Genomic DNA, 24,808 nt, shown 5'->3' on the forward strand with positions numbered 1-24,808 from the left:
AATAAATATAGCCCCTATAAAGCCGATAACGGGTGCTGTCTTGTTGGAAATGTTCCTTTAAAACGTCTTAAGATTTTGATGCTGGATTCCTTTATTTTTTAACCGTGTTATTATTTATTTATGTTTATAAATGTGCTGCATATTTTTCCAAGTTTTGCAAGTTAGATCCAGCCTTATTTTGCAGCTATGTAACTATGCACAGCAGATCATAAATTATATTTTGGAACAGCTTTCATTGCTAAGAAGATTTCTGCCCTTCTACAATAGAGAATACATTGTTTTAGCACAAGTGATCTGTATAAATAGGCTGTAATAAAACACATGTTAAGAGTAAGCCAGGGGAGCCGTGATTTTCAAAAGTCATAGGTGGTAACTTTTTAAAAACATCTAAGCTATCAAAATATAAAGGTGGATCGGAAAGATCGAGCCGATACATTTTGGTCTCTGAAGGTGTGTTTTCACAGCAGAAGCCTTTTTCTAGAAGTCAGGTAGTCTTTAGGGGATTATTTTCTGCCCATATCATTTCGAATAGGGCTGAAAGATTTTGCCAAAAGTCTAAATTGTGATTATTTTTAACAAAATTGCAATTGCGATTCTCCGTTGCACTCACTGGTTTTTAAAGCTTGCCTGCCCAGAGTCCATTGTTACAGGACTTTGCTGTAACCATTGTGTAGAAAAACTAATTTTATTTCTACTTGCACACTAGTTGTTACTCTCTCTTCCTTTCTGTATCAAAACAAACCCACTTCAATTGTTTAACTACTACTTAAAGGGCTGGATGGAGAAAATTAGTGTCCTTCTCTTTTTAAATACAGTCTGATTAAAAAATCAGTGCCTCTACGATTTGAAAATTGCACTTTGTTAAATTGCGATTATATTACAAATGCAATTAATTGCCCAGCCCTAATTTTGACTGCAGGAAACACGGCCAAATCATTTTACACAGTTTGAAATCTACTATGAGGTCATTCTTTTTTGTAACTAATCCAAAAATTTTATTTTTTTATTATTTTTTTAAGATTATAAAGGCAAAGATAAATCTCTATTGTCATCAGTCTTCAGATAATGAGTATCTAAACACATTCAATGTTTCAAGGCACAAAAAGAAACCGTCATTGTCCCCTGGGATTGTGATCATTTCCTTATTTTAAATTTGAATGCTGCAGCTGCAGCTTTTGGGTGGACGATTACCTGTGAAGTGCCCAGTCACATATCAGTAACAAGCCAGAGTTGAATGCTTAAAAGAAGTTTGTTAAATTATTAGTCAGCTTTTGCCAACATCAGCAACTGACCTGTAAACACCCTGACTGTCTAAAACCCATCTGCTATTCTGAATCTTACACTTCAGTGTGGTTTATGAGATAAAGGGCAACAGCTGACCACACTCTGCCCCAAGTTAAGACAAACAAGTTACATCTGCTATTCATTTGAGAACAAAGTATGCTCAAAGAGCCCATACACAAACGAATCGGAAGTAGAAACAGTTGTCAGGCGTAATTAGCAAGGTCTTTATATGAGTGGGTAGCCACAAGCTATATTTTTGTCATTAACTGTATACTGCTGTTCATTTTTATCTTATTTACTCAAGATTGAGGTCTATTAACCCAACATATTTAATTAGTGAATAAATACATGCTTCTGCTTTAGAGTTCATGGGATTTTAAACCTAAAGATCTGTTAAATCCCATTTAACTTTCTGTCTGGGGCTGATAATTTTTCCTCCAGAATTATCTTGCTGAATCCGAACAGACCCGAGAACGCCGCTTAATCTGCTTTGTGGCATGTTGATCTGCCCCTTAGTGTGCAAATAATTCATGCAACTGGTTTAATGGGGGACGGTATTGGAATTGTTATTGAAAACCTAGTCTGTCAGCAAACAAGGCTTTCTTATGGCAATGTGGGCTGCCCGCCAGCTCTCAACAGTCCGGGATTGTATTTTGTTTTTAAATGTTCCATTCATCTATCTCACTCATGTTCTCCAGGCTTCTGTGCACAGAATTCAGACAAACCAGTTCGATCCCAGAATATGAATGAGGTCTGTGGTGGATTAGACTAGCTGCATGTTGTGTTGATAATTAATGTGTGCATGCAGGGGAGCAAGGTCACTTTCTTGATCACAATTTTAATGCTTGTAAGACACTAACTACTTTTAGTAAAGAAGCTTAAACACGGTTATAAAGGCTTTTACAAGGTGACATAAAAGGGCTTGATATACTGACAGACATTTACTTTGACCTAAATCTTGAATGTGGTATCGAAGCAGTGTTGTAATTTCCATGTAAAGAGCTGTGTTTGAACAAACGCCTTTGTGATGCAGGAACAGGTTTATTTTCATGTAATTCATTTTTCAAGTAAGAACTGGTCTTTTATGGATATCTTGTGACAACTATAGCTTAAGAAAAATGCTGCATATAATGAATAAAGCTGCCATAACACTCAAACTTTATTGAAATCTGCTCATCTCTTCTTTGTTTTGAATATTAAAGGTGACTTTCAGAGAATAGATGCTAATGTCTGCATTGTTTCAGTGTTGCTATTTATTTATTTTAGCAGGAAATTTAATTCAATTAATAAAGTTAATTGATCCTGAAGAAAAATTAAATAAACTGCTCATTTCAAGTGTGCTCCTCTGGGCTGTGTACAGATCTGTCAAAAATTTAAAGTTTTTTGTTTTATTTTAGCTCAGATGCTGCAACAAATAACAGCTGTGATATGCAAATGTTCACCAAAGGTTTCTATTCCCTCTTACGTTATCGCCATTGTAAAGCAATTGACTTGTGTTTTTTTTTTTTTTTTACATCAGAGCTGTATATTTTCAAAATTTACCTGTTTCTGGATAATGTTTGTAAATAATTTCTTTTTCATTATTTACTCTGAGAAGTCAGACTTCTTTGATATTTGGAGGCTGACATGTTTGCCCATTTGTTTGTTGAGCTCAAGCTCAGTCATACTGGATAGAGAGCATCTGTGAACATCAGTTTTCAACTCTTGATACAGATTGTCTATTGGATTAAGGACTTAACTGTTACTGGGCCATTCGAATACATGGCTGCTTTGATCTGATTTATTCATTGTGGCTCTGGCTCTATACTTGGGGTTGTTTTCCTGCTGCAAAATATACTTCCTCCTTAGTCAAATTTTTTGCAGCCTCCTTTAGGATCTGATGACGGGAAATTTCTGTGTTTTACTTCATCGAGCTTGTTATTAATGTTGATTAGGCCTCCTGTTCATGTGGTACAAAAAGTGTCCCCACAATATCTTGCTGCCCCACCATGCTTTGCCACAGCTGTTGTCTTAAGAGCAATTTGCAGTGATGCATATCTGCTATGCATACCTTGCAAGCTGGTCTCGTATGCATACAACTGCCTTCTGCATGCTGTGCACCTAACATGTTTTTTTTTTTTTTTTAAGAAAATCACAAAGAAGACTTCTGTTTTTTGCCACACTTCCATATGGTCAACTTTTGTGTTTGTTGTAGGATTGTTGTGGATTTCTGCAACTCAGTACCTTGGGCCTCTTGGTTTCTTTTATAAATGATGCTCCTCGTTAGTTTTGCCGGGGACACCTGTCTCCTGGTAGTTTTGTAGTTGTCCCATACTCGCCCCCAATTTTAGAATGCTTTAAACAAACGTCTGTGAGATGCTGAAAGTTTCAGGTTTTATAGGAGTTTATAATCCGAGCCCAAACATATTCACATCCGTATCCCTGACCTTTTGGGCGTGTTTTTTTGTACTCCATGATTAGATAAAAGGCATTAAATGACGCACACGGCTTTTGTTTTTGCAGTACTGCGCCACCTAAAACAAATGAATTATTCTGGATCTTTTCTTAAGGGTGCCAAAACAAAGGGAAACTACATACTAATGCACACCCCACTTTGTATTGCAAATGAATATTATTAAAACTGCTTCCCTCCTCTTTCTACTTATGCATTTGTTCTAGTCTATCAAATAAAATCTTAACAAAATATTGAGTTTTGTGGCAGTAATGTGACAAAATAAGGTATCATTCTAGGGGTATAAATGCTTTACAAGGCAGTGTCTTTCTAACAAATGGGTAACAAACAGGTGTGGCTGTAAATGATGATTAATACAAGTATAAAGACATTGAGATAAAGCTAAATGTTTAAGTTGGGTTGTGTAAAAAAACTATATTTCTATTTGGCTTAGAAATATGCTGCATAATATGAACATAGCTCAGATAAAGCTACTTTATCTGCATCTCTGTGGAGATGCAGCAAAAAATACCAACTCTGGATAATAAGCTTCCACCACTAAACCATTATTTCAGCTTTTAGTGTTCATCTCTTTTATTTTTTAATCAGATCCTTTTCAAGAAAAAATAATCAAGTTCGGGCTTCTAATTTTTATTGTGGTGTCTTTTCTCACTTGTTTCTTTCTGCTTGTTGTCAGCTTCTTTGGTTACAGAAAACCAGAAAGTGTTCATCTCGATAACAGTTTGAAATAATTTGCATTTAAAGGATTTCAAAATATTGTTTTAGCATATATATGAGACTGATAAAGGTTTCAGAAGGCCAATGCCAGTACCAATTATTTTGACACCGGACTAGATAATGATAATCAATATTAATATATGTAATGAAAGACATGATCAGTACTGATATGAAATGTCAAATGAAATTTTAATAGTATAAGGATTTTGCCTCTGACAGTCTAACTAAGCATGGATGGCATTAGGGATGACTTTTTGTTTAAAGGTTATGTTTAATTGTTCAATCTCTTTTTTTTTTTTTTTTTTTTTTTGTAATACTTTGATTTCCATAGGATAAAAAAAAGTGTATTAATATTTATTGATACAGTAATAAATCTAAAAATGCATTTATATAGCCAAAGATGTATAAATACAAACTAAATTTCTTTTTCAAAAACGGCTCAGCCTATTGTACTAATAGGGCTGTGTTTGTGACCCAGTTTCATTCAAGTACATAACGTAATAGGATGGCATACTTTTGTGTAAAGTCACTCTGATGCTGGGTTAGTTTTCACATGCTGAACAATCTGCTGCTAATTCCTGGAATGGAATTAACACCTCTTCCAAGTTTTCCAAGAATTTGTTGTTGGTGATGCAGAATTGCTAAATTTATGTAGATGCAAAATCAGATTAAAGGAAAACAAAACAAAACAAAACTGATAAAGAAGGGAGATAACTTTGTAAAACACCTAATCCAAGGAAATGATTCACCAGCTGATTCAAAAGTTAAGTTTTAAAACCATAACACGGAGGGTTTATTGTTTGGACATGCTGGTTAAATTTCAACCACAAGGACATTTATTGATGAATTATAGAGCAGCTAGAATGACCCACAGATGAAGTTCGGCCAATGCAGAAGTTCAACATTTTGGATTAATCATAGGCCAAAGTTTAGGAAATACCCCAATCTAAAAATAGAAATGCAATGATTAGACATTTCCTTCTTTATGACGATTTTAAGTTGTTTTTCTAAGGACTCTAGCATATAAATAAATAAATAGGTGAATTTGGTTTTAATCCAATCATTAGATGCAGACCATAAATTAAACTTTTAACAACATGCTCTTTGTTAATCCATTTATAAACTGTTTTTATGTATTTATTGAATAGGCTAAGGGGGTAAAAAGTCACATAGTTTATTATTTTACTTTTCTTTCACTTATAAATGGATCATTTTGTTGGAAGAATCTAAATGTCTTAAGAAAATGTTTCTTAAAGGTTTAGTCTATTTTCTTATACTAAGAATGACGATTGATTTCACCCAGTTTGGTAATTAAGTTGAATATTTAATGCCAACATTGATTAAAAAATCTTTTTAAAATGCCTTATTCATGTTTTTATACTTAAAGCTGATTGCTTAAGTTTTTATACGTACATGTTTTTGTTTAGAAATAAAGTAACCCTAATCTTCTCTCCTTTTGTCTCATGTTTTTAGGGCATACTCCCTAGTTGACTCCAGTCAGGTGTCCACCTTCCTGATCTCCATCCTTCTTATCGTCTATGGCAGCTTCAGGTGAGTCATTTAAATAATTAATTTAAGCACTTCTACCATTAGTTGACATCTTTCTTTTGTTATTTTTTTCTTTTTCTCTCTTAAATAATGGCAATAATCTAATTATTGTTTAACTTATCCAAGTCCTCTGTAATCTTCTTAAGCAGACAGCTTTATATCAGCCTGAACTACAGCTGAATTAGATAAAGTTTTTCTTAGATTACTTTAAAAAAAAAACTGTCCTTGAGAGGAAGCATTCCTACCTTCAACCAAACACTTAACTAGTCATAGCAAGATAACCAAGTGATACTGCCAAGCATCTGCTTTTTGAATTTGCAGCAAAATACAACAATAAGAAAGGTGAAAACTCTGTTTAAAATAAAAAATATATATTAATAATAACAGAAATATTAAAGGGGGTGATCGCAAAATTACTGGTATTTTTCCCACTTTAATTATGTGTATCAATAATGAATCCATTAAGAAGTAACCAACATTTTCCTCTGTCGTTTCTTTCATTTTCGGTCATCACAATTTGATCATGGTCATCTACGTTATTTGCACGGCTAACAGAAAGTTGAAGACCATTTCAGTGGCCGATTTTTTAATTGAAAAGATTAGTTCCATTGCAAAATGCTTGAAATTCAATAACCTTCCAAATATTGTGTCTAAGCAGCCTTTGCAATTGTGATATAGCACATGTTTGTTCCTCCAATGACGGGAACAGCTATTTTCTGCAGCTCTAATATATTTAATATATTATATATATAGAATCAGGCTAAAATCTTTTTTTAATTTGCAGCATGTCTTATTGCTAATTTCCAGACCTTATCTGGCCACCTTTGTCAGTTTCTCTTTGGTTCTGTTTAGCACATTTAATTATATTGGTAATATTATGATTTCAGTATATACAATATATAAGCTTGTAAACAGAATTTGATCTAATTAAATGTATGTTATAAAAGTGATAGTTCAGGAGAAATTGATTCCTTTCCTGTTAAATCTCCTATTGTCTCTGAAATTAGCCTGTCCAGTTTCTTTTTCAGTTTGGTCAATTTTTTAACATCCTATATTAACTTTATATTCAGGCTTTTTGATTTCAATTAGCAGAACATGTAAGAGTGGAGCTTTGTCTTTATCATTCTTGAATGTCTTCTTTAATATGTTTTTGCTTCGTGCAAAATAGTGCAAACTTTACATTAAATAAATTAGACTATCTACCTAATATGATTATTGTTTTCATGAAAATTAGTTGTTAATAGTGATCAGTTTAATGGTGGTGCAAAGCGGCCATCGTAAAGATTAGCTGAAGTAATAAAGCTTTTGTAATGATAATCTAGAAGTCCACCTTTCTTGTAAAATGTGTTTCTGGGTACTATATATTATAATAAATGTGAGAGTTACATTAGGATTTTAAGTTCAACCATTGAACATTAATTTATTTGACATCTTTTCACTGTAAATTTTAGATTTTTTCTATATTACTTACTGCTTCCTTTTGGCAGCCTAAATGAATTCAACTCTGAGGGCACGTCTTCAGAGGAAGTTAGACTTTTCGTTTTTAGGAGAAATGAAGTGTGATTTTTCTACATAACTCTGTTTTCTGCTGCTTTTGCAGGTCATTAAACATGGATTGTGAGAACCAGGAGAAGGATAAAGATGGCAACCCCACAGCAACGGGGTCTTTTAATAACAGCAACACAAACAACAGTAAGTGTTACAAATCAAACTCCATCAGTTGCTTGATGTGGCTGCTTTGATGTTATGAAGTTTGTGTTTTTATGACATGATTTGTTTTCCAGGCATTCAAACTATAGACTCCACACAGGCCCTGTTTCTGCCAATAGGAGCGTCGGTGTCCCTACTAGTCATGTTCTTCTTTTTCGACTCGGTTCAGGTGGTCTTCACTATCTGCACTGCAGGTAACTATGCGGCTCCGGAGTGCAAAAAAGCACCACACATGTAGAGTCATTATAAGGTTTTCCCGCCGCTGTTCGGTGGTTACACCCAGGAGAATGTCTTGAAACCGAATACCATTAGTTGCCCCATTTAACTCACAGAAATGACTCCTACAAGCTGTCAAGGTATATTAGACTGAAGTTCTCACTGCTGTGCTTTTCTTCCTTTCCTCAGTTCTTGCTACAATTGCATTTGCATTCCTGTTGTTACCTATGTGCCAGTATCTGACCAGACCCTGCTCCCCGCAGAACAAGTAAGGAAGTTCTGGCATTTTGCCTTTTCATATCTCTTCCTTTCTGTTTTTTACATCTTCCAAACATTCAGAACGCTCCATGAATCGGCCTATTACAGTACCCTTAACAAGTCAGCTTTACAATATAAACATTGGAATCTTTGGTGCTTTATGTCTCTAAATATTAAAGGACAGCCTAAATATCTTTGTTGATTTAAAAAAAATTTGTAATCAACCAGATTTTTTTTTTTGCCCCACCAAAATGCTTCTCTAAAAATACTTCCCATGTCTGTAAAAAAAGAAAAAAAAAAAAAGAAAGACAAAATCATGCTTCGACATGATTAGCTAAACCACATTGAATATATGTGATGTTTAGTCATCCTTGTAACCAAAATGAAACGCCTTTAATTAAGATTTTTCTGATTCGGCTTTACATGTCACACCTGGGCGATGTTGCTGCTCAAACTGTGACATCAAAAAAATATTTGATTTGAACCTGTTTGACAAAAAGGGATTTATGCATAAAAAAAAAAAAAAGTAAAAAAAAAAACACATTATGCCCTGATTTAAAAAATTAAATCAAGAGCAAATAAAACATAGTCTTTGGCCTCTCATTGTGGAAAAGTTTTTTTTTTTAATTCTAAGGTTCCGGGTCTCCAATAAACCTTTTATGGAGCTGTTGTCTACGATTCCTCAGAAAAGAAGTTCAGAAAAGAACTCAGAACAACATAATGAGTACTGGAGGCCTCACTTACATAAAATAAGGTGAAAATCAATCATTTAATATTCTGAAAGACAGAGGAAATTTGTATTTATAGATAAATTTTAAGCTAAACACCACTACTGACAAAGTACCTCACAAAAGCATATAACACAACATTTAAAAAAAAATCACCTATATAATCCCAAAACGACCTCAAAAATAAATGTATTAAAGAGATGAAAAAGAAAGTACATGTTGCAACTAACAGTCATTAATACTTCAGCTGTTGATTGGACAACGAAGGCTGCTCTGTCACTATGTGTAAGTCATATATCAAAGTGACATAAACAACAAATAATTTGACTGAACTTGAAACAAGGTAACCTGTTGTGACTGTATGTATTCAAACCATTCTGCAAAGAGGGGACAAAAAAAAGCTCCTCCACACCGATGCAAAACATGCTTAAGCAAACACTGGATGTTGGCTGTTATTGTCCTAAGAGACACAATCGCTTATTAGGTTTATAATAAGTTTGAATAGGTCTTCCTAATGCTTAAAGTCACCATTAAAAACTGCTTATTAACTAATGTTATCATTGTTTGTTTGATGATACTAAACATTTAAGTTTGGCAGAAAACAAAAAGTTGTAAAGTGACGGATCCTTTCTAGAGCATTGGTTTTTTTTCTGTTTTAATTTCTTGCACTATAAAAGCTATTCTTTTTGTTTTACTTCTTGTTTTTTATGCTAAAAATATTCAAATTAGGAATTGAATCTTCTTTAGCATGCCACATGTTTTTCTCTCCTTTCCACAAGCCTTGTTTCTCTTCATAAAATGTAAAATTCTTGTTCTTGTGCATTTTCTCTGATTGAGATTTTTCTTTTTTTAACTTTCTTTGCTTTGCAGGATTTCATTTGGTTGCTGTGGACGCTTCACCTTGGCCGAGCTGTTGTCGTTCTCTCTTTCCGTCATGTTGGTCCTCATCTGGGTGCTGACTGGACACTGGCTCCTCATGGACGGTGCGTCACTCTGTGGCAGCTCACGTGACAAAGTGTTCCCTTTCATGGGAACGTCGACAGATGTCACACACATTTCAAGATTTCATTTAGCAGCTTTAACATCTGAACCAACGCATTAGACTCATTCCTCAGTTTTTATACAAATTAATCACATTCCTTCTCATATTTTATCCCTCAGTCTTAGCACAGACTTGTCTTTTAATATCAAAAATATATATATTTTTTAGGAATTTCATAGCTGTTAGTGGTGACTTCATGCTTAATACATTGCATGACAAATCCAGTTTTCATCATCTGCTGAAGGAACTTGACCCAACTCACACTAAGAAGGTTTTACATTGTTATTTTCCAAGCTTTTACAGCAGTGCACTCAATTCTTAAAGGGGCTTTGATAGTCAGCTAAATTGCAACTCCTTCCATCATGCAGTGGATAAAAAAAAACGACATGTACCTCTGTATTCACATAGTTGCTCAGTCAATTTTGGTGGCAGTTTTAAGTGATAATGCAGGTCTAGAAAACTCAAAGGCTCTACTTTATCAAGCCTCCAGAATATGCATCATATCCATTTCATGTTCAAGTATTAAGTTCAATTTTAAAAGTAGCTTCTTTGAATATCTGTTCTTTAGTGAAACCTCATAGATTATGTTTTTGTTTTTTTGTTTTTTCTTGGATAAATGAAATATATGGAATCTGTTCTAATCCCGATATGTGTGCTGGTTGTTACCAAAATGTGGAAATAAGTTTTTAAATGTCCAATTTTCTCTGCCTTGTTGCAGCTTTAGCCATGGGCTTGTGCGTCGCCATGATCGCCTTTGTTCGACTTCCCAGTCTGAAGGTGTCTTGCCTGCTGCTGTCAGGACTGCTCATTTATGATGTTTTCTGGGTAAGAAGTGATCTCCATCAACTTAACCTGCATCACTAAAAAGATGCACAGCCATTAGGGATGTCAATTCCAGCGGTGTTTTCAAAAAACGAAAGCATCAATAGGCTGTCTATTCTGAGGTACTTGCTGCTATTCTGTTAATGCAATCATCCTCAGTAAGTTTAAAGATCAGTTAGTCAGTCCTCTAAGGAGGAATTGCAAACCATTTTTATATTATATGGACAGTTTAGAGGTAAACCTAAACTTTTCTACCCGGCTAAGAAGATAAAGTAATATGGCTGATATTACAGTCTAGCTATTAAAGGGGTCATAGAATGATTCTATAGGGTATTTGGTGCTGAATAGGGAGGGTAACATTGATTTGGCTGAAAATGGCATATTTGCTGTTCTATGAGCCCTAATGCAAGTCTGGCTAAGAGCCCCAAAATGAAACGACAAGTTTTCTTTCTTTTATGGTATGCTCATGAATATTTAGATGAGCTGTGTGCTGATTGGTTGGTTAACAACAAGCAAAGCTGCTGAGCAAAGATACATCATAGCAACAAGCACTAACTCACTCTGAAAAATTTAATAGTTGATATGGTAGGTTGACTAGACGTCCTCTTTTTTCCCGTACATGTCCTACTTGTCATACCTAAAAAATGCGATGGGGAATTTCAAAAATCGTCCTGGATTTTTGTCGATTACAGTGCAACAGAATCGAGACATTAGCTCCGGGGCTGTTCGGGAACTCCGGCGGATGGAGGGCTGGATCCAGCAGGGGACCGGGCGACCGAATCCGACCCTGTGATTGTAGCCGCAGCCCTGTGCTTCCCCCCGCCTGTGTTACTGCGCAGGCAGGACCGTCACTGGGTCGGGTTCGGTCGCTGGCTCCGGACACGGACCAGTCAGCCCCGCCCGCACACACACCCCCAAAAAAAAGTCTCCTCCTTTTCAGAAACCCTAATCTGGTCACCCTAGATATGATAGCATTGTTATCATATCTATTCATATTCTTGTGCCAGTGAACCAGTGGGCTGGTCTGTATATCATTTCGGGGCGTGACAAAAGTACAGGCCAGAACTGAATTAGGAAAAATCCCCGAATTGAAATCAATTCGGTGCTTCGTCCGAATTCGCCCGTTTTATGTTGGAAGTCGTTTGTGAGACTTGCAGAGAAAGGAGGTGTGGATGAGGTTTGAACTTTAGTTTTACATAAAATAATTTCTGATCTTTTTATTGTTTGAGGTAATATAAGCTTAAAAAAAATAATTATTTATGTTTAATTAGCATTTCTTAATGTCTATACAGAGAATAAAATGTTACACAGAGAATCATACATTGATTTTTTTATTACCATTGAATTGAAAATGTAATTTAAGAAACTCTGGTTGCATGATAACTAAAATAAACTTTTATGTTTTAAATGAAGCAATCCTCTTTTTGAGTGACATGTTTTGGTTCGTGGAACAGAACAATATATTCTAGAATAGTTGGTATAATTATACATCAGTGCAATGCTCTAAAAAGAAACCAAACATAACTTTTTATTTTGTCATTTTATGTGTTGAATTAGTTTTTAAAGCAGCAGAGATCATCTGGGTCTCATTCATAAGAGCCCATTTTCCCTCACAGGGGATTAAAACATCAACTCAGTCATTAGGAGTGAATAGCTGGGATTATTACTCCTTTGTGGGTAATAATTTCTCTTAAAAAGTAATCGTAGCATCCTTTAATATGGCTTCTGCCCAACTAAAACTGTTGATCCTTCATCACTGATGGTGGAAAACATTAATTTTTTTCATACCCAATGCAGTTAAAGGGATAAATGGAAAATAATTTTTGATTCTTGGAAATGTGATGGATAGAATTTCAGCACAACTAACGGCTGTTTTTCTCTTGTTTTTTTTTCCCTGAAGGTGTTCTTCTCAGCTTACATCTTTAACAGTAATGTGATGGTTAAGGTTGCCACTCAGCCTGCTGAAAATCCCATAGATGTTCTTTCCAGGAAGCTCCACCTGGGGCCAGGAATGGGCCGCGATGTTCCCCGACTCTCCTTACCTGGCAAACTGGTCTTCCCAAGGTAACACTCACATTACAGTGGTGCCGGAAAGTTTGGTAATGTTTATCAGAACCTGATATATTTAAGAACAAACGCATCATCAGATTTTCACAGAAATCTTAAAAGCAGATGGAGACTAACCACAACAACAAGTGAAACAAAAGATGTAGTTTTATTGCTATTGTTAAAATAATTTGGATGTTTTAAGGGTAAATTGTGGTTTAATCGCCATCTATGAATTAGGATTTCGTGTAACTCTGCTGATGCTTAATATTTAAAGAAATATCAACGATTCTGAAGGGTTAACAAACTTTCCAGCACCACTGTAATCAAGGGATTTGGTAAGATTCGTAGAATTGTTTGTTTTTCACAAAATTAGCCTTTTCTGGTCTTTGTGAGATTTTTTAGCTTAGTTAAATACTCTCAAAATTGTTGTGTTCATGCAATTATACCAAGTTCTCTGTTAAAAGGATCTAAAAATTTGATAGAAATGTTACTTATTTTACAGAGTAGCCCTCTGAAGCTATTCAGAGAATGGGGGGGGCCTTTTAGGGTAATCCTTCCACAGTATTATTTAGAACTGATCGCTTCGCATTCATGTCCGTAACATCAACACATTGTCTAGGTGTGAGTACTGATGGAGATACTATCATGACAGGACTTTCCGGTGCCCAAGCTTCACTTGCAACAAAGCCTTTCCACTCGCAGTGTACTGCTTCCTTCCCTGATCCTATTTGTTACTTAGCAGGGCAGCGAGATGCCTATTAGATGTGACAGTGGTCAACAGTGGTATTAGCCTCTGAACACAGCCCCTTCAGCCACCTCATACTACTTTAGATTTTGCTGTACTCGATATTAAGCTTCCCAGAGCATGTTTGGCTTTTAATCTATGTAAAAACCTGAATTTGAAGGTTATCAGTTGGCCCTTAGATTTTTAGCAATTACAAAGCGACTATCTGTTCCTCCTTTTTAGCTTTTTTTTTTTTTTTTTAGTAATGATGATGGATGCAGAACATATTTTAAACCACTTCACAGGAAAAACAGGTTTGATAAACTAAAAAAAGAAAACAAGCTAAACCAGAAGCTGAGAGATGTATCATCTTTCACCTGGTCTTGCCATGTTTTCTTGATTCCTGAATAGTTTTGGAAATTGTAAAGTTTTTTTAGGATTTTTACATTTCCAATGTTAAAAAAGTTAGACAACTTTAAAGTCTTACCTGAAATTTTTGCACAGAAAAAAAAGATAACCCTCCACTTCCAAATGGTGTTTTCTGGACCATATTATACGCTTGTTTATGCAGAGGATGCAAACATTTGACCTTTTTAAATCCCAGGATATTTGTAAAGCAAATAGTTAGCTGAGAACTCTTCTCCTTGGGGCTAAGACCTTTAAGTTAAGTCAGTATTGAAATGTAATACATTCATTTTAGTTGGAGAACAAGATGATGAAGCACTGATGTGTACATTAGCATTAACTGCACTGCTGAGCCACACTGATTCTCTAGTCTGTCTGCTCTAGTGTTTCATCCTCATTTCCGCTCTTTTCCTCCATGCAGCTCCACAGGAAGCCATTTCTCAATGTTGGGAATAGGAGACATCGTGATGCCAGGGCTGCTGTTGTGCTTTGTCCTGCGTTATGATAACTACAAGAAGCAAGCAACAGGGGAGGTCCCGGGGCCTGGCAACATGTCCGGACGCATGCAGCGCGTCTCATATTTCCACTGTACTCTCATCGGATACTTTGTGGGTAAGAAGCCAATCAATGGGCTGTTGGATGTAGAAGGTCAAGGTTTTTAAAGGTCTTCTTATATTTGTCTTGCCAAATTAGGTTAAACAATAAGGATTATTATGTCTTATTTGCCACAGTCAGAAGGTTAACAAACCATCGTGTGACTGTAGCATCTGAACTCCACTCAACCAAGGCCTGCAACGGTTTTGCCTTTTTCTCTCCTGAAAAAGCCTAAATGTTTAGAGACAGTCTGTCCATCCATATCAAGTCCTGTACCAAAGTTGTCTCCATCAAGGGAAGATCTTGACAAAATTCCCAATTTCTCTGAATAAAACATAAAGAGCTTCAAAGCAATCTTACACAAACTAAGCTCTAGCTCCAGTCATCTCAAAGTTTTACCTGTGCCTCTGCCTGTCATAAAGCCTGATTTTAATTCAAATAATTCATACATCCCTTTTGTCAGGTGTTTTTTTTTTTCCCCAGCTCCTAAAAATAGCTATTTTCGAACCATTTTTGAAAAAGAGTAACTTGGACAAGCTGTTTTTGCAGAACTACAAGCGCATCTCAAACCTCTTATTAATCAGTAAGATTATTTTAAAAAGTTGTGTTTTAGGCGTTAAACACCTAACAATAACCAGCCATTTCCCTGCCTTCCAGAGAGGCGCCTGGAAAACTGGGCCAGCCTTTCTGATACAGTCCTCAACCGGTTTATATATTACTTAAGGACAGTGACCGCTTTATGTCAGTTGGTAAATTTTACATCAAAGACCATGAAAAATACCCCTTTTCAGTACCTACAATCTCCCCCCAACTAAGACTATAATAAATATAAAAACTTGGACCATATTTTGAAGTCGTGAGTCAAGTGACTGCACTGGGTAAATGCATAGAAGAAAGCAATGTGTTGAATCAAAAAAAAAAAGCTGAAGTAATATTTTTCACACCAAGAAAGATTATTTAAAAGTTAGCGTTCAGCTGCAGTTTATACAGCTAAAAACCACCAGTCAGGTTAGAAATCTGGGTGTAATTAAGGACTCAGACCTGAACCTTTAAAGGCCCATAAAGACAGAAACAAAGTTGGCCTTCTATCACCTAAAGAGCATCTCCAGGATTAAAGGATCAGTGTCTCAGCAGTACTTTTAAAATTAGTGGAATTGATTATTGCAACAATGTCAGTTATGCTACTGACAGAGTCCTCACTAAAATGGAAAGTGAAACACATCATCCCTATTCTAAAGTCCTTCCACTGGCTCCCCATATCAGAGAATAGACTTACTTCTGTTAGTCTATAAATTACTGAATGGCTTTGCTCCAAAATATATTAGACTTGCTGTTAGTTTGTAAACAACTTACACCTCTCAGGTGTTCTGGTTCTATTCTACTCGGGACCAGAACCCAACATGGAGAAGAAGCTTTTAGTTGTAATGCTCCACTATTCTAGAATGAACTCCCGGAAAACTGTAAAAGAAATAAAACCCCTAGTTGCTTTAAATTGAGATAAAAAAAAATGTATTTGTTTAGAGTGGCCTTTGACCGAGTTATCTAATCATTAGTTTCAAGATTTGTTTCAGTTTCCTAATAGTCTTCGCTTTGATTTATTTATCAATGGCTTTATCTCTTTTTTTATTTATTAATCATTTTATCTTCTTTATGAAATCCTCTTATTTTAGTCTAACAATTTTATTCTCATGAACCTTGTGCTGCCTCTGTGCCACTGCACTGTGCTTTGTTTTTATAAACTTGCTGTGTATTGCTATGTTTATTCTTGGTATTCTTTATTTATTTGAGAACATTTTGTCTCTCCTCAGGTCTGCTGACTGCCACTGTGGCCTCGAGGATCCATCGTGCCGCTCAGCCCGCTCTGCTCTACTTGGTTCCCTTCACCCTGCTGCCTCTGCTCACTATGGCTTACCTAAAGGTACATGAACAGGTTTATGTTTTATCCATAGAGGAAAAGTTAGCAGGGATCTAGAAGAGAAACATTTGCTTCTTGATTTTGCTTAAAAGGAAATTAAATCTGTGAAGTCATATCTATTTAGATAACTCTGTTATATTGACCAATTTATTCTACCCTGTAAATATTGTAATATGTAATATCACTGTTATTTTTTACCACAACACAACTTCAATGCATTTATTTACATAATTTTGTTTTTGCCAGAAAGTTAGTAAACACCCCCCACCCCCCCTGGTTAAACATGGTGGTGGCAGTATTATGCTATGGGGAGGCTTTTCTTCAGAGGCTGTATTTAAGTTGGTCATGATGCAGAAAAATGGAGAAAAACAGAAAAGGACTTGAGGCTTGGGGCTCACCTAACCGCCAGAGCTCCAGTGGGATGTTTAGATCAGTAAATATTTATTTTACCATGACCAACAAACCAATTTCACATTTCTCAGACTTGAGAATTGTTTTTAAGTCTTTAAACTGAAGTTTGTGGAACTGAAATGAAAAAAGTGAAAAAGTTCAAATACTTCTTCAGGGACGAGTATCAAATAAATCGGGATAAGACAGGTAGCAGATTGACTCCCTATCTTGATGTGTCTTTTTTTGGGGGGGTGATAATCTCTTGCAGGGGGATTTGCGGCGAATGTGGTCCGAGCCTTTCCATGCCAAGGCCAGCAGCTCTCGCTTCCTGGAGGTATGATGCAACCTGGGGACGAGCAACCAGCGCGGGGACGACTGCTGATCTTTTCCTCTTTATTAGAGGAAAGGAGAGAGGGCACACTGACCATGAGGCCATGTTGTCATCACTTCATGCTTTCCACCAATCAGTGAAGAAAAAAAAAATCTCTCAGAAAGGACACCAGAGTGTGGATCACAACACCCAGACACGAATCATCTTTGCCCCCCTACGTCCTTTTCCCGTTTTATCTCCGGTTCCTCTTTGCCGTTTCTTTCCTGTCCCTTACAGGACATCCTGCCTATTCTGTTTTTGTGCTTCCCTCCTCTTTGTCTCCTTTTTTTTCCTCTCTCCCACTGCCCCTCCTTCTGCACGGCCCATCTCATATTTTCCACCTCCCCTCTCTTCTGTCTTTTTGTTATTCTTTCTGGATTCCTTTCTCTCTGATGAACTAAATGGACCACCCCTCACCCCACCTCAGTTTTTTGTGGACTTACGGTTGTGAGACATGGCTGGGATTTATATGTATTTTTTTAGCATTGTCGTGGTCATTATAATTAATGTTAATATAATCAAAGAACTTTAACAAGCGAAGAAGAGTTGGAGTGTTGCAGTGGCACAAGAACAGCAACACAGTTCCGAGTTCTCCCTCTTCTTCAGGCTGCCTGTTTCATCTTCTCCTCCCTGATGACTCCCCCTGGTGCTCCTGCCCTCTTACTACACCCCCTGTGCGTCCCCATCCCACCCCTCCCGCTCCATCTTCTGTTCATCTGCTGTCCTTACCCCAACAGATAACTATGTATTTTATTTAGAAAAGTTTTATTCTTTGCATATACAGAAAGGATGCATTAAAATTGTTAAGCCACCTCCCCGCCACCAGCATTGGGAGTCGAAGGGGGTTGCTTTTATTTGTATATATGTGTACACATGTATTTGCAGTATCATGAGTTTCTATTTGTGTTTGAGAGCATGTTGAAAAAGAGCGGTAAACTGTTGTCCAGCAGCAGCCTGATTTATACTCTGATGAATTGTGGATCCAGCTTTGTGCAATAGAAACATCATGGAAAAAAAATTTAAATTTAGACGACAGTTTCCCGCTCTTATCTTAAAATGTGAGTGCGTGCGTGAGTGAGTGCTGAACAGATGAGCAAGCGGTTATTTTACTCGGTTTTAATTTGAAATCATGTTTAAAATGACGACAGTAGTCAGGTTTGCATTGAGCTGTGTGTTGGATCAAAGGGTTTCAAGCACATGAAACACATGTAAATGGTTTATCTTGTAAAAACAGGAAAAAAAAAATATGTAAGAAAAAAATGTAGAAACTCCACAGAGGTCATTTTTCTTTTCAGTTTTCTGCAGACAGGCAGAATTGTAAACAGTGTTTTTGTTTTGTTTTTTTTCTTCCAAATAAATGAATGTTAAGTAAGTTTCCCAGTCTATTTTACTCTGACTCATACATCACTCTGCAATGCTGACAGTTTTTACACATCTCTCACCGCCTCACCTCAGTTTCACCTCAGTCGATGAAGATCTCACTCTTAAATTTAAAACTCTTAAGTTTTTAATGTGAAGATGGATGGATTTAGAAGATGGGCAGTGGATGGATGGACGCTGGAATCCAGATAGTTATTTTAGTAATAGATAAAGGATTGATTAAAACACGTGTTCAGAACTTTGGAAGAGAGCTATGAATGCTTAATGTCCTTCAGAGATCAAACATAATTGGCCCTGGTTGTTTTTAGAAATAATATAAATGAATAGTTATGATGCAGTAGCCACCATGATTTGCACATGGTTTTGAGTGAAACATTTAATTTGCTATAGGATTGAACATTTTCGAAATTAACCTTTAAATTGAGAAGATAGTTCGTCTATTGTGAGGTTTCATTGTGTCAACATTTTCTGGATTCCTGATTCCTCTCTGTTACTAATGGGATTTAAACATGGAAGTACTGGCGATCATGAAAAAGGGCATTTTTTGTTTTGTTTTTTGTTAATGATGCAGTGCTCTTTAACAAGCTTCCCAGGACCTTTAGTAAACAAACTGCATCACAAATGCATCACTATTTGTTACTGAGCATGGGATATATTCGGAATATTTACCATTAGGTTCACCCTAAGCTCATCTGTTATTAGAATGCCTAAAATTAGTTGCATTTGATTAGTTTGCAAAACTCCACTTTGAGTTTATGCTTTAAATATTTATAGTTGTGATGACAGACATGGCTTTTATTTATTTTTTTATCAAATAACCAGCTGACATATAAAGAGTCTCTAATTGTTGCTATGGAGATCCTAAGATGCTCCCTTTAGCTTCATCTCTCCCTCAGCAGGCATTTGAGATTTAATTTCTCTTCCATGACAACAAAAAAAAAGCTGTGTGACATCATATGACCCCTGGAAGCCAATTACTTAAACTTACTGATTAACAAAAAAGAAAAGTTTGATTTAAAAAAAAAAAATCTTTGAAAATGGATTGTTACAGGGTTTCTATTGTGTCATCAGAAATAAAAAAATAAAAAACGGAATTTCTTTCCTGCTATTTTAACGTCATCAAATTGAAGGATTTTATTTTCTGTTGTGATCTAATGCTACTTCAATTTTAAAAAATGGTTAAGTTGAAGCTTTTCATACCTGTCTTGCCAAAAATGTGGTTAGCTCTGTGTGGACAAAGTGCTTTTCATTTGTTGTTTCCATTCTGCTATCTGTCTGCATGTTAGGGGAACAGATGTACAGCATATTATTATCCCGGATGAGGGCGTCCATATAGATTTGAGGCTCTGGACTGAACTTTTGGACTTTCATGCATGGACTAACTGTTGCAACAGGTGGGAAAGACCTCTTACTGATCAGCCTGGACTTCTAACCTGTAAAGGCTGAAGATTGAAGTTTTGGGCACGCAAAAAGCCTCACCACTTATGGACATGGGAAGAGAATATATAGATTTATATGCATATATACTAATGTTTGTCTATGTGTGTGAGTAAAACCAAATAATCATGTTGATAATGTTTTTATAGAGGATTTTTGTAGCCCCTGGTTTGTAATTGTTTTCCCTCAGAGTTTCCCCTTCCAGCATAGGACTTCATCTCCAGTTTATGCTGGTTTTAAGAAGGAGTGGATTCTGTATAGAAGAAAGATGAAAAATTAAGAACTATAATGTTCCATGAAATCTCGCATATCCTCCTACTTGTTCAGGATTCTGTTGTAAATAAACTTGACACAATAACAGTAAAATATCTCTTTTGTTGAGTTTATTAAAGACATTTTCAAACTACTGAGGTTGACTCTAATTTCCCTGTGGAGATTTTGCAGCTCTTCCAATATAAAAACTATTGCTTTTGTTCAAGACCTTTCAACAAGTTATTTAACCCCAACTGGTGCAATGATTTGCTTCTCATTTCCTAAACAACCATGTTGAAAGACATATCCTGCAGTCGTGGAAAAGATGTTAGTCTGTTTGAGAAGGGTCAAATCATTGGCATGCATCAAGCAGAGAAAACATCTTAAGAGATTGCAGATACTACTAAAATTGGGTTAAGAACTGTCCAACGCATTATTAAAAACTGGAAGAATAATGGGGACCCATCAGCTTCAAGGAAGAAATGTGGCCGGGAAAAATCCTGAATGATCGTGATCGGCGATCACTTAAACGTGTGGTGAGATCAAATCGAAGAAAAACAACAGTAGAATTCAGGGCTATGTTTAATACTGAAAGTAAGAGCATTTCCACACGCACAATGCGAAGGGAACTCAAGGGATTGTGACTGAACAGCTGTGTAGCCATAAGAAAACCACTAATCAGTGAGGCTAACCGGAAAAAAAGGCTTCAGTTTACTAGGGAGCATAAAGATTGGACTGTGGAGCAATGGAAGAAGGTCATGTGGTCTGAGTCCAGATTTACCCTGTTCCAGAGTGATGGGCGAATCAGGGTAAGAAGAGAGGCAGGTGAAGTGATGCACCAACCATGCCTAGTGCCTACTGTACAAGCCTGTGGGGGCGGTGTTATGATCTGGGGTTGCTGCAGTTGGTCAGGTCTAGGTTCAGCAACAGTATGTGCTCAAAGAATGAGGTCAACTGACTACCTGAATATACTGAATGACCAGGTTATTCCATCAATGGACTTTTTCTTCCCTGATGGCACAGGCATATTCCAAGATGACAATGCCAGGATTCATCGGGCTCAAATTGTGAAAGACTGGTTCAGGGAGCATGACACATCATTTTCACACATGGATTGGCCACCACAGAGACCAGACCTCAAACCCGTTGAGAATCTTTGGGATGTGCTAGAGAGGGCTTTGCGCAGCGGTCAGACTCTACCATCATCAATGCAAGATCTTGGTGAAAAATTAATGCAACACTGGATGGAAATAAATCTTTTGACATTGCAGAAGCTTATCGAAACAATGCCGCAGCGGTCCAAAAAAGTATTAGAGTGAGTGACCTTTTTGTTTGGTGGCGACTTTTTTTTTTGGCCAGGCAGTGTAATCGCAAAACGTCATAGACAAATTAGACAAATTAGAGCACATTAATGTGAATTTTTAAATGTTGTTAAATGTATTAACCCATTCAGTACTTTGTGAAACCACCTGTTGTTTTATTTGGAACTACCAGCCATTTCGGTTACCCCTCTATCAGCTTTTTAATTGTAGGGACTTACTGTAATATTTTTTTAAATTGTTCAGTGCAAAATAGTTAAAGACGAATCCTATTAGGGCTGGGCAATTAACTGCATTTGTAATAAAATCTGAATTTTACAAAACGCCATTTTCTAAACAGCAGAAGGACAACATTGTGGTTACATTACATATAACAAGCGTAAGACTCTGACATCACTCTAGCCCTAGTTGGAGTTAATACACTTAAAGTGTGTGGGTATGGGTGTATGTGGGACGGGTTGGGTTGGGGCTATGGGTAAGGGTTGATGCTTAAATTGTAACTTCAAAATGTGAAAGAAAAAAAAAGTATCTAAAAATGTGGGTTTGCTGGCATGCAGAAATGAAGATATACCTGTTGCTAGCACACAGCTCTATGCATGCGAACTAGAAGTAGGCACTGTTTCCCACAACAGTCACAGTAAAGCCTTGTTCTAATGTGCTCTGCAAAAGCAAGCTTTCGAGGTCATGAAAACAATGAAACATTGAATGGAAATATCTGCATGCTTGTGCTTGTTGCAAAGAAAAATCCAAATAATACAACAGCAATTTGAAATTTGTGTATAATTCTGCAAATAGATTAAAAGAAAAACTTTGCAGCAACCAAGTTTAGTTCCTTCTATACTCTGATCAACTCCAAGCAGTGTCCTCGTCCCTGTTGGAGAAAAGTATGTATGCAGCATGATGCTGCCATTACCATGCTTCCCAGTTGTGATGGTATGTTCAAGGAGATGTACATTTATATTTATTTCATCACACTTTGGTTTTTGCTTATAGGCCAAAAATATCTGTTTTGATCTCACTTCTTTAGATCACCTTCTTTAACTTTTTTTTTTTGCAGTACCCTCTAAATGGTTTGGAGCAAACTTCTCAACATGGATCCTAATGGCTTTCCTCCTACTGCTTTTCTATGAAGACCAAATTGGTAGAGTGCATAACTCTAAACTTTTCCATCAACTGTTTTTTCCATCCGACCTGAAACTCTGAAACTCATTCAGGCTTACTGTGGGTCATTTTCCTGCTTCTGTCAATATAGCTTTTTTTCCCAACTATTAGTTCAGGTGGATGACCGTATATGTCATTAATCAGTTTGTTTCCAAAATTGGGATGTATATCTGTAACCAACAACTTATTTGAGCCCCCCTCATTACAACCCTGATCTGACCATAGTGAAACATCTGTAATTATACTGAGACTATAACAGACAGCTGTTTAGCCTGCTTGAAAAGCAGACTAAGCAGGCTAATCAGAAACATATGCCACACTCCGAAACATGAAACACATTTACACATTTATGTTTGAGGTTATAAGACTAAATATGTTCAAAGAAAGAAAGAGTTTTAAAAAACACATCTTGACTTCAACGTGCATGCTTACAGCTAATATTTCTAAGAAGCAATCACTGTCTTGCTGACCCTGTATGTCGAATAAGTGTTGGATGGTTTGAGCTTGTTTGTCTGCAATTAAGTTTGAAACAGCAAATGCAAACTCCAGATCAGAGCTGAAACTTTTTATTGTGGATCAAACAGCTGCTCAAATTATAGTTTATATTCACTATATAATCACTAAAGTACATTTCAATTTTATATTTGAAATAATGTCCAGATAAATTTTTACATGCATCCATATCAGGTAATATTACTAATAATCCAGTCTCCTTTGGACTTAAAAAAAAAACAATTCAGGGCCCTACACTGCTGGTCAAGATGCATAAAAATCTAAATACATAAAAAAAAAACTCTAAGAGATAAACAGAGCAGACGAGATTAAATGAAACCCTATAATTATGCTGCTACAACTATAGCATAAAAATCTCACCATAGTCGATGCGCCTCAGTAGTTGCAGTTCCAATTTCTACCAGCAGATGACAGTAAATCCTAAATATGTAAAAAACGCAAAATAAAAAAAAACATATTTGATATTTTCATATAAGACGTTTCTGCTCAATTTTTCTTTCCGACTGTCATATATGAGCATTTCTATGCATTTAACGCTAACATGCACCCAAAAACAAAGGAATTAAACAGCTTTTAATGAATTCCATGTAAGGTGAGCATAATGCAAAAGCAGGGGGAGTGAGAGAAAGGAAACCAGCCCAGGAGCAGTTTAACTGAAAGGTAATTGGTTCCTGCAGGGTACACATATACACACACACACACACACACACACACACACACACACATATATATATAATAACAATGTGCCCTAGCCCTCTGGTTCTGTGTTCAGCATTAAATTTGTCCTGTTTGATAGAAGACCCTCATCAAAATGCCAGATAAATGGGCTGCTTGACCTGGTAAGTGACCAGCTCACAGATGGGTAGATGAAGAGGCTGATGTGGGGGATGAACAGAAGGTGGAGGAAGACGCTGGGTGGGTGTGGGGAAGAGTGAGGAAGGTCGGTGAGGTCAACACGGGCAAGGTCCCCCCCTAAGTAACTATTGGCCGGAAAGTTGTCCAGCACTAAAGCCTTGATGTGGACAAAATTCCACCATAGACATGGGGATTGTAGCATGTCATTTGAGAGACATTTTTGCCAAGGTGGTCCTAAAACTGAGTTTGGCCCCTATTTGTGTGGAGTTTTTTTTGTTTGTTTGTTTTGGTAATTTTTTTCTTGGAATGCATTGAAAAAAAGTTTGCGGCTAATTGATGCCTAAATTTAAAGGTGAAAAACCTGTTAAAGGTAGCCTGTAAGTTCTGCAGGGGGAACTTTGGGTTTTCATATTTAAAGGTGATGGCTACAATTTCTTCATCAAAACAATAGTTGTTTTTTTTGTTTGTTTGCTTTTAAATGCATCCACAGAACCAGTTCAGAGCGGTGGAGAATAAAAGTTTGAATTTGACTGAAAAACAAAATAGTAAATAAATAGTTGCTTTATAGATTTTGACAGATCCAAAATATATGAATATTTACTTCAGGTTATGATGCCAACCTCTTCCTTTAAGATTCTGCTCAGGAATAGTAGGATGATTTCACACT

At 36.5% G+C, this 24,808-nt stretch overlaps 1 protein-coding gene across 1 annotated transcript in view; it reads left to right on the forward strand.

Moving 5' to 3' along the window:
* The window catches only part of sppl3 (signal peptide peptidase like 3), a 31,185-nt gene extending 11,608 nt beyond the window's left edge, over positions 1-19,577 (forward strand). Inside the window, exons 2-11 of the mRNA XM_015387308.1 lie at positions 5,927-6,004; positions 7,602-7,693; positions 7,786-7,905; positions 8,117-8,195; positions 9,784-9,896; positions 10,674-10,780; positions 12,678-12,841; positions 14,377-14,567; positions 16,358-16,467; positions 17,123-19,577. Of these exons, the coding sequence (XP_015242794.1) occupies positions 5,927-6,004; positions 7,602-7,693; positions 7,786-7,905; positions 8,117-8,195; positions 9,784-9,896; positions 10,674-10,780; positions 12,678-12,841; positions 14,377-14,567; positions 16,358-16,467; positions 17,123-17,194 (1,126 nt within the window). The 3' untranslated portion in view covers positions 17,195-19,577. The remainder of the gene's footprint in view (positions 1-5,926; positions 6,005-7,601; positions 7,694-7,785; positions 7,906-8,116; positions 8,196-9,783; positions 9,897-10,673; positions 10,781-12,677; positions 12,842-14,376; positions 14,568-16,357; positions 16,468-17,122) is intronic.
* Positions 19,578-24,808: the final 5,231 nt, after the last annotated feature.

The sequence above is a fragment of the Cyprinodon variegatus genome, unplaced genomic scaffold, assembly GCF_000732505.1.
Source record: "Cyprinodon variegatus isolate N-32 unplaced genomic scaffold, C_variegatus-1.0 Scaffold390, whole genome shotgun sequence".
Classification (NCBI taxonomy): domain Eukaryota; kingdom Metazoa; phylum Chordata; class Actinopteri; order Cyprinodontiformes; family Cyprinodontidae; genus Cyprinodon; species Cyprinodon variegatus.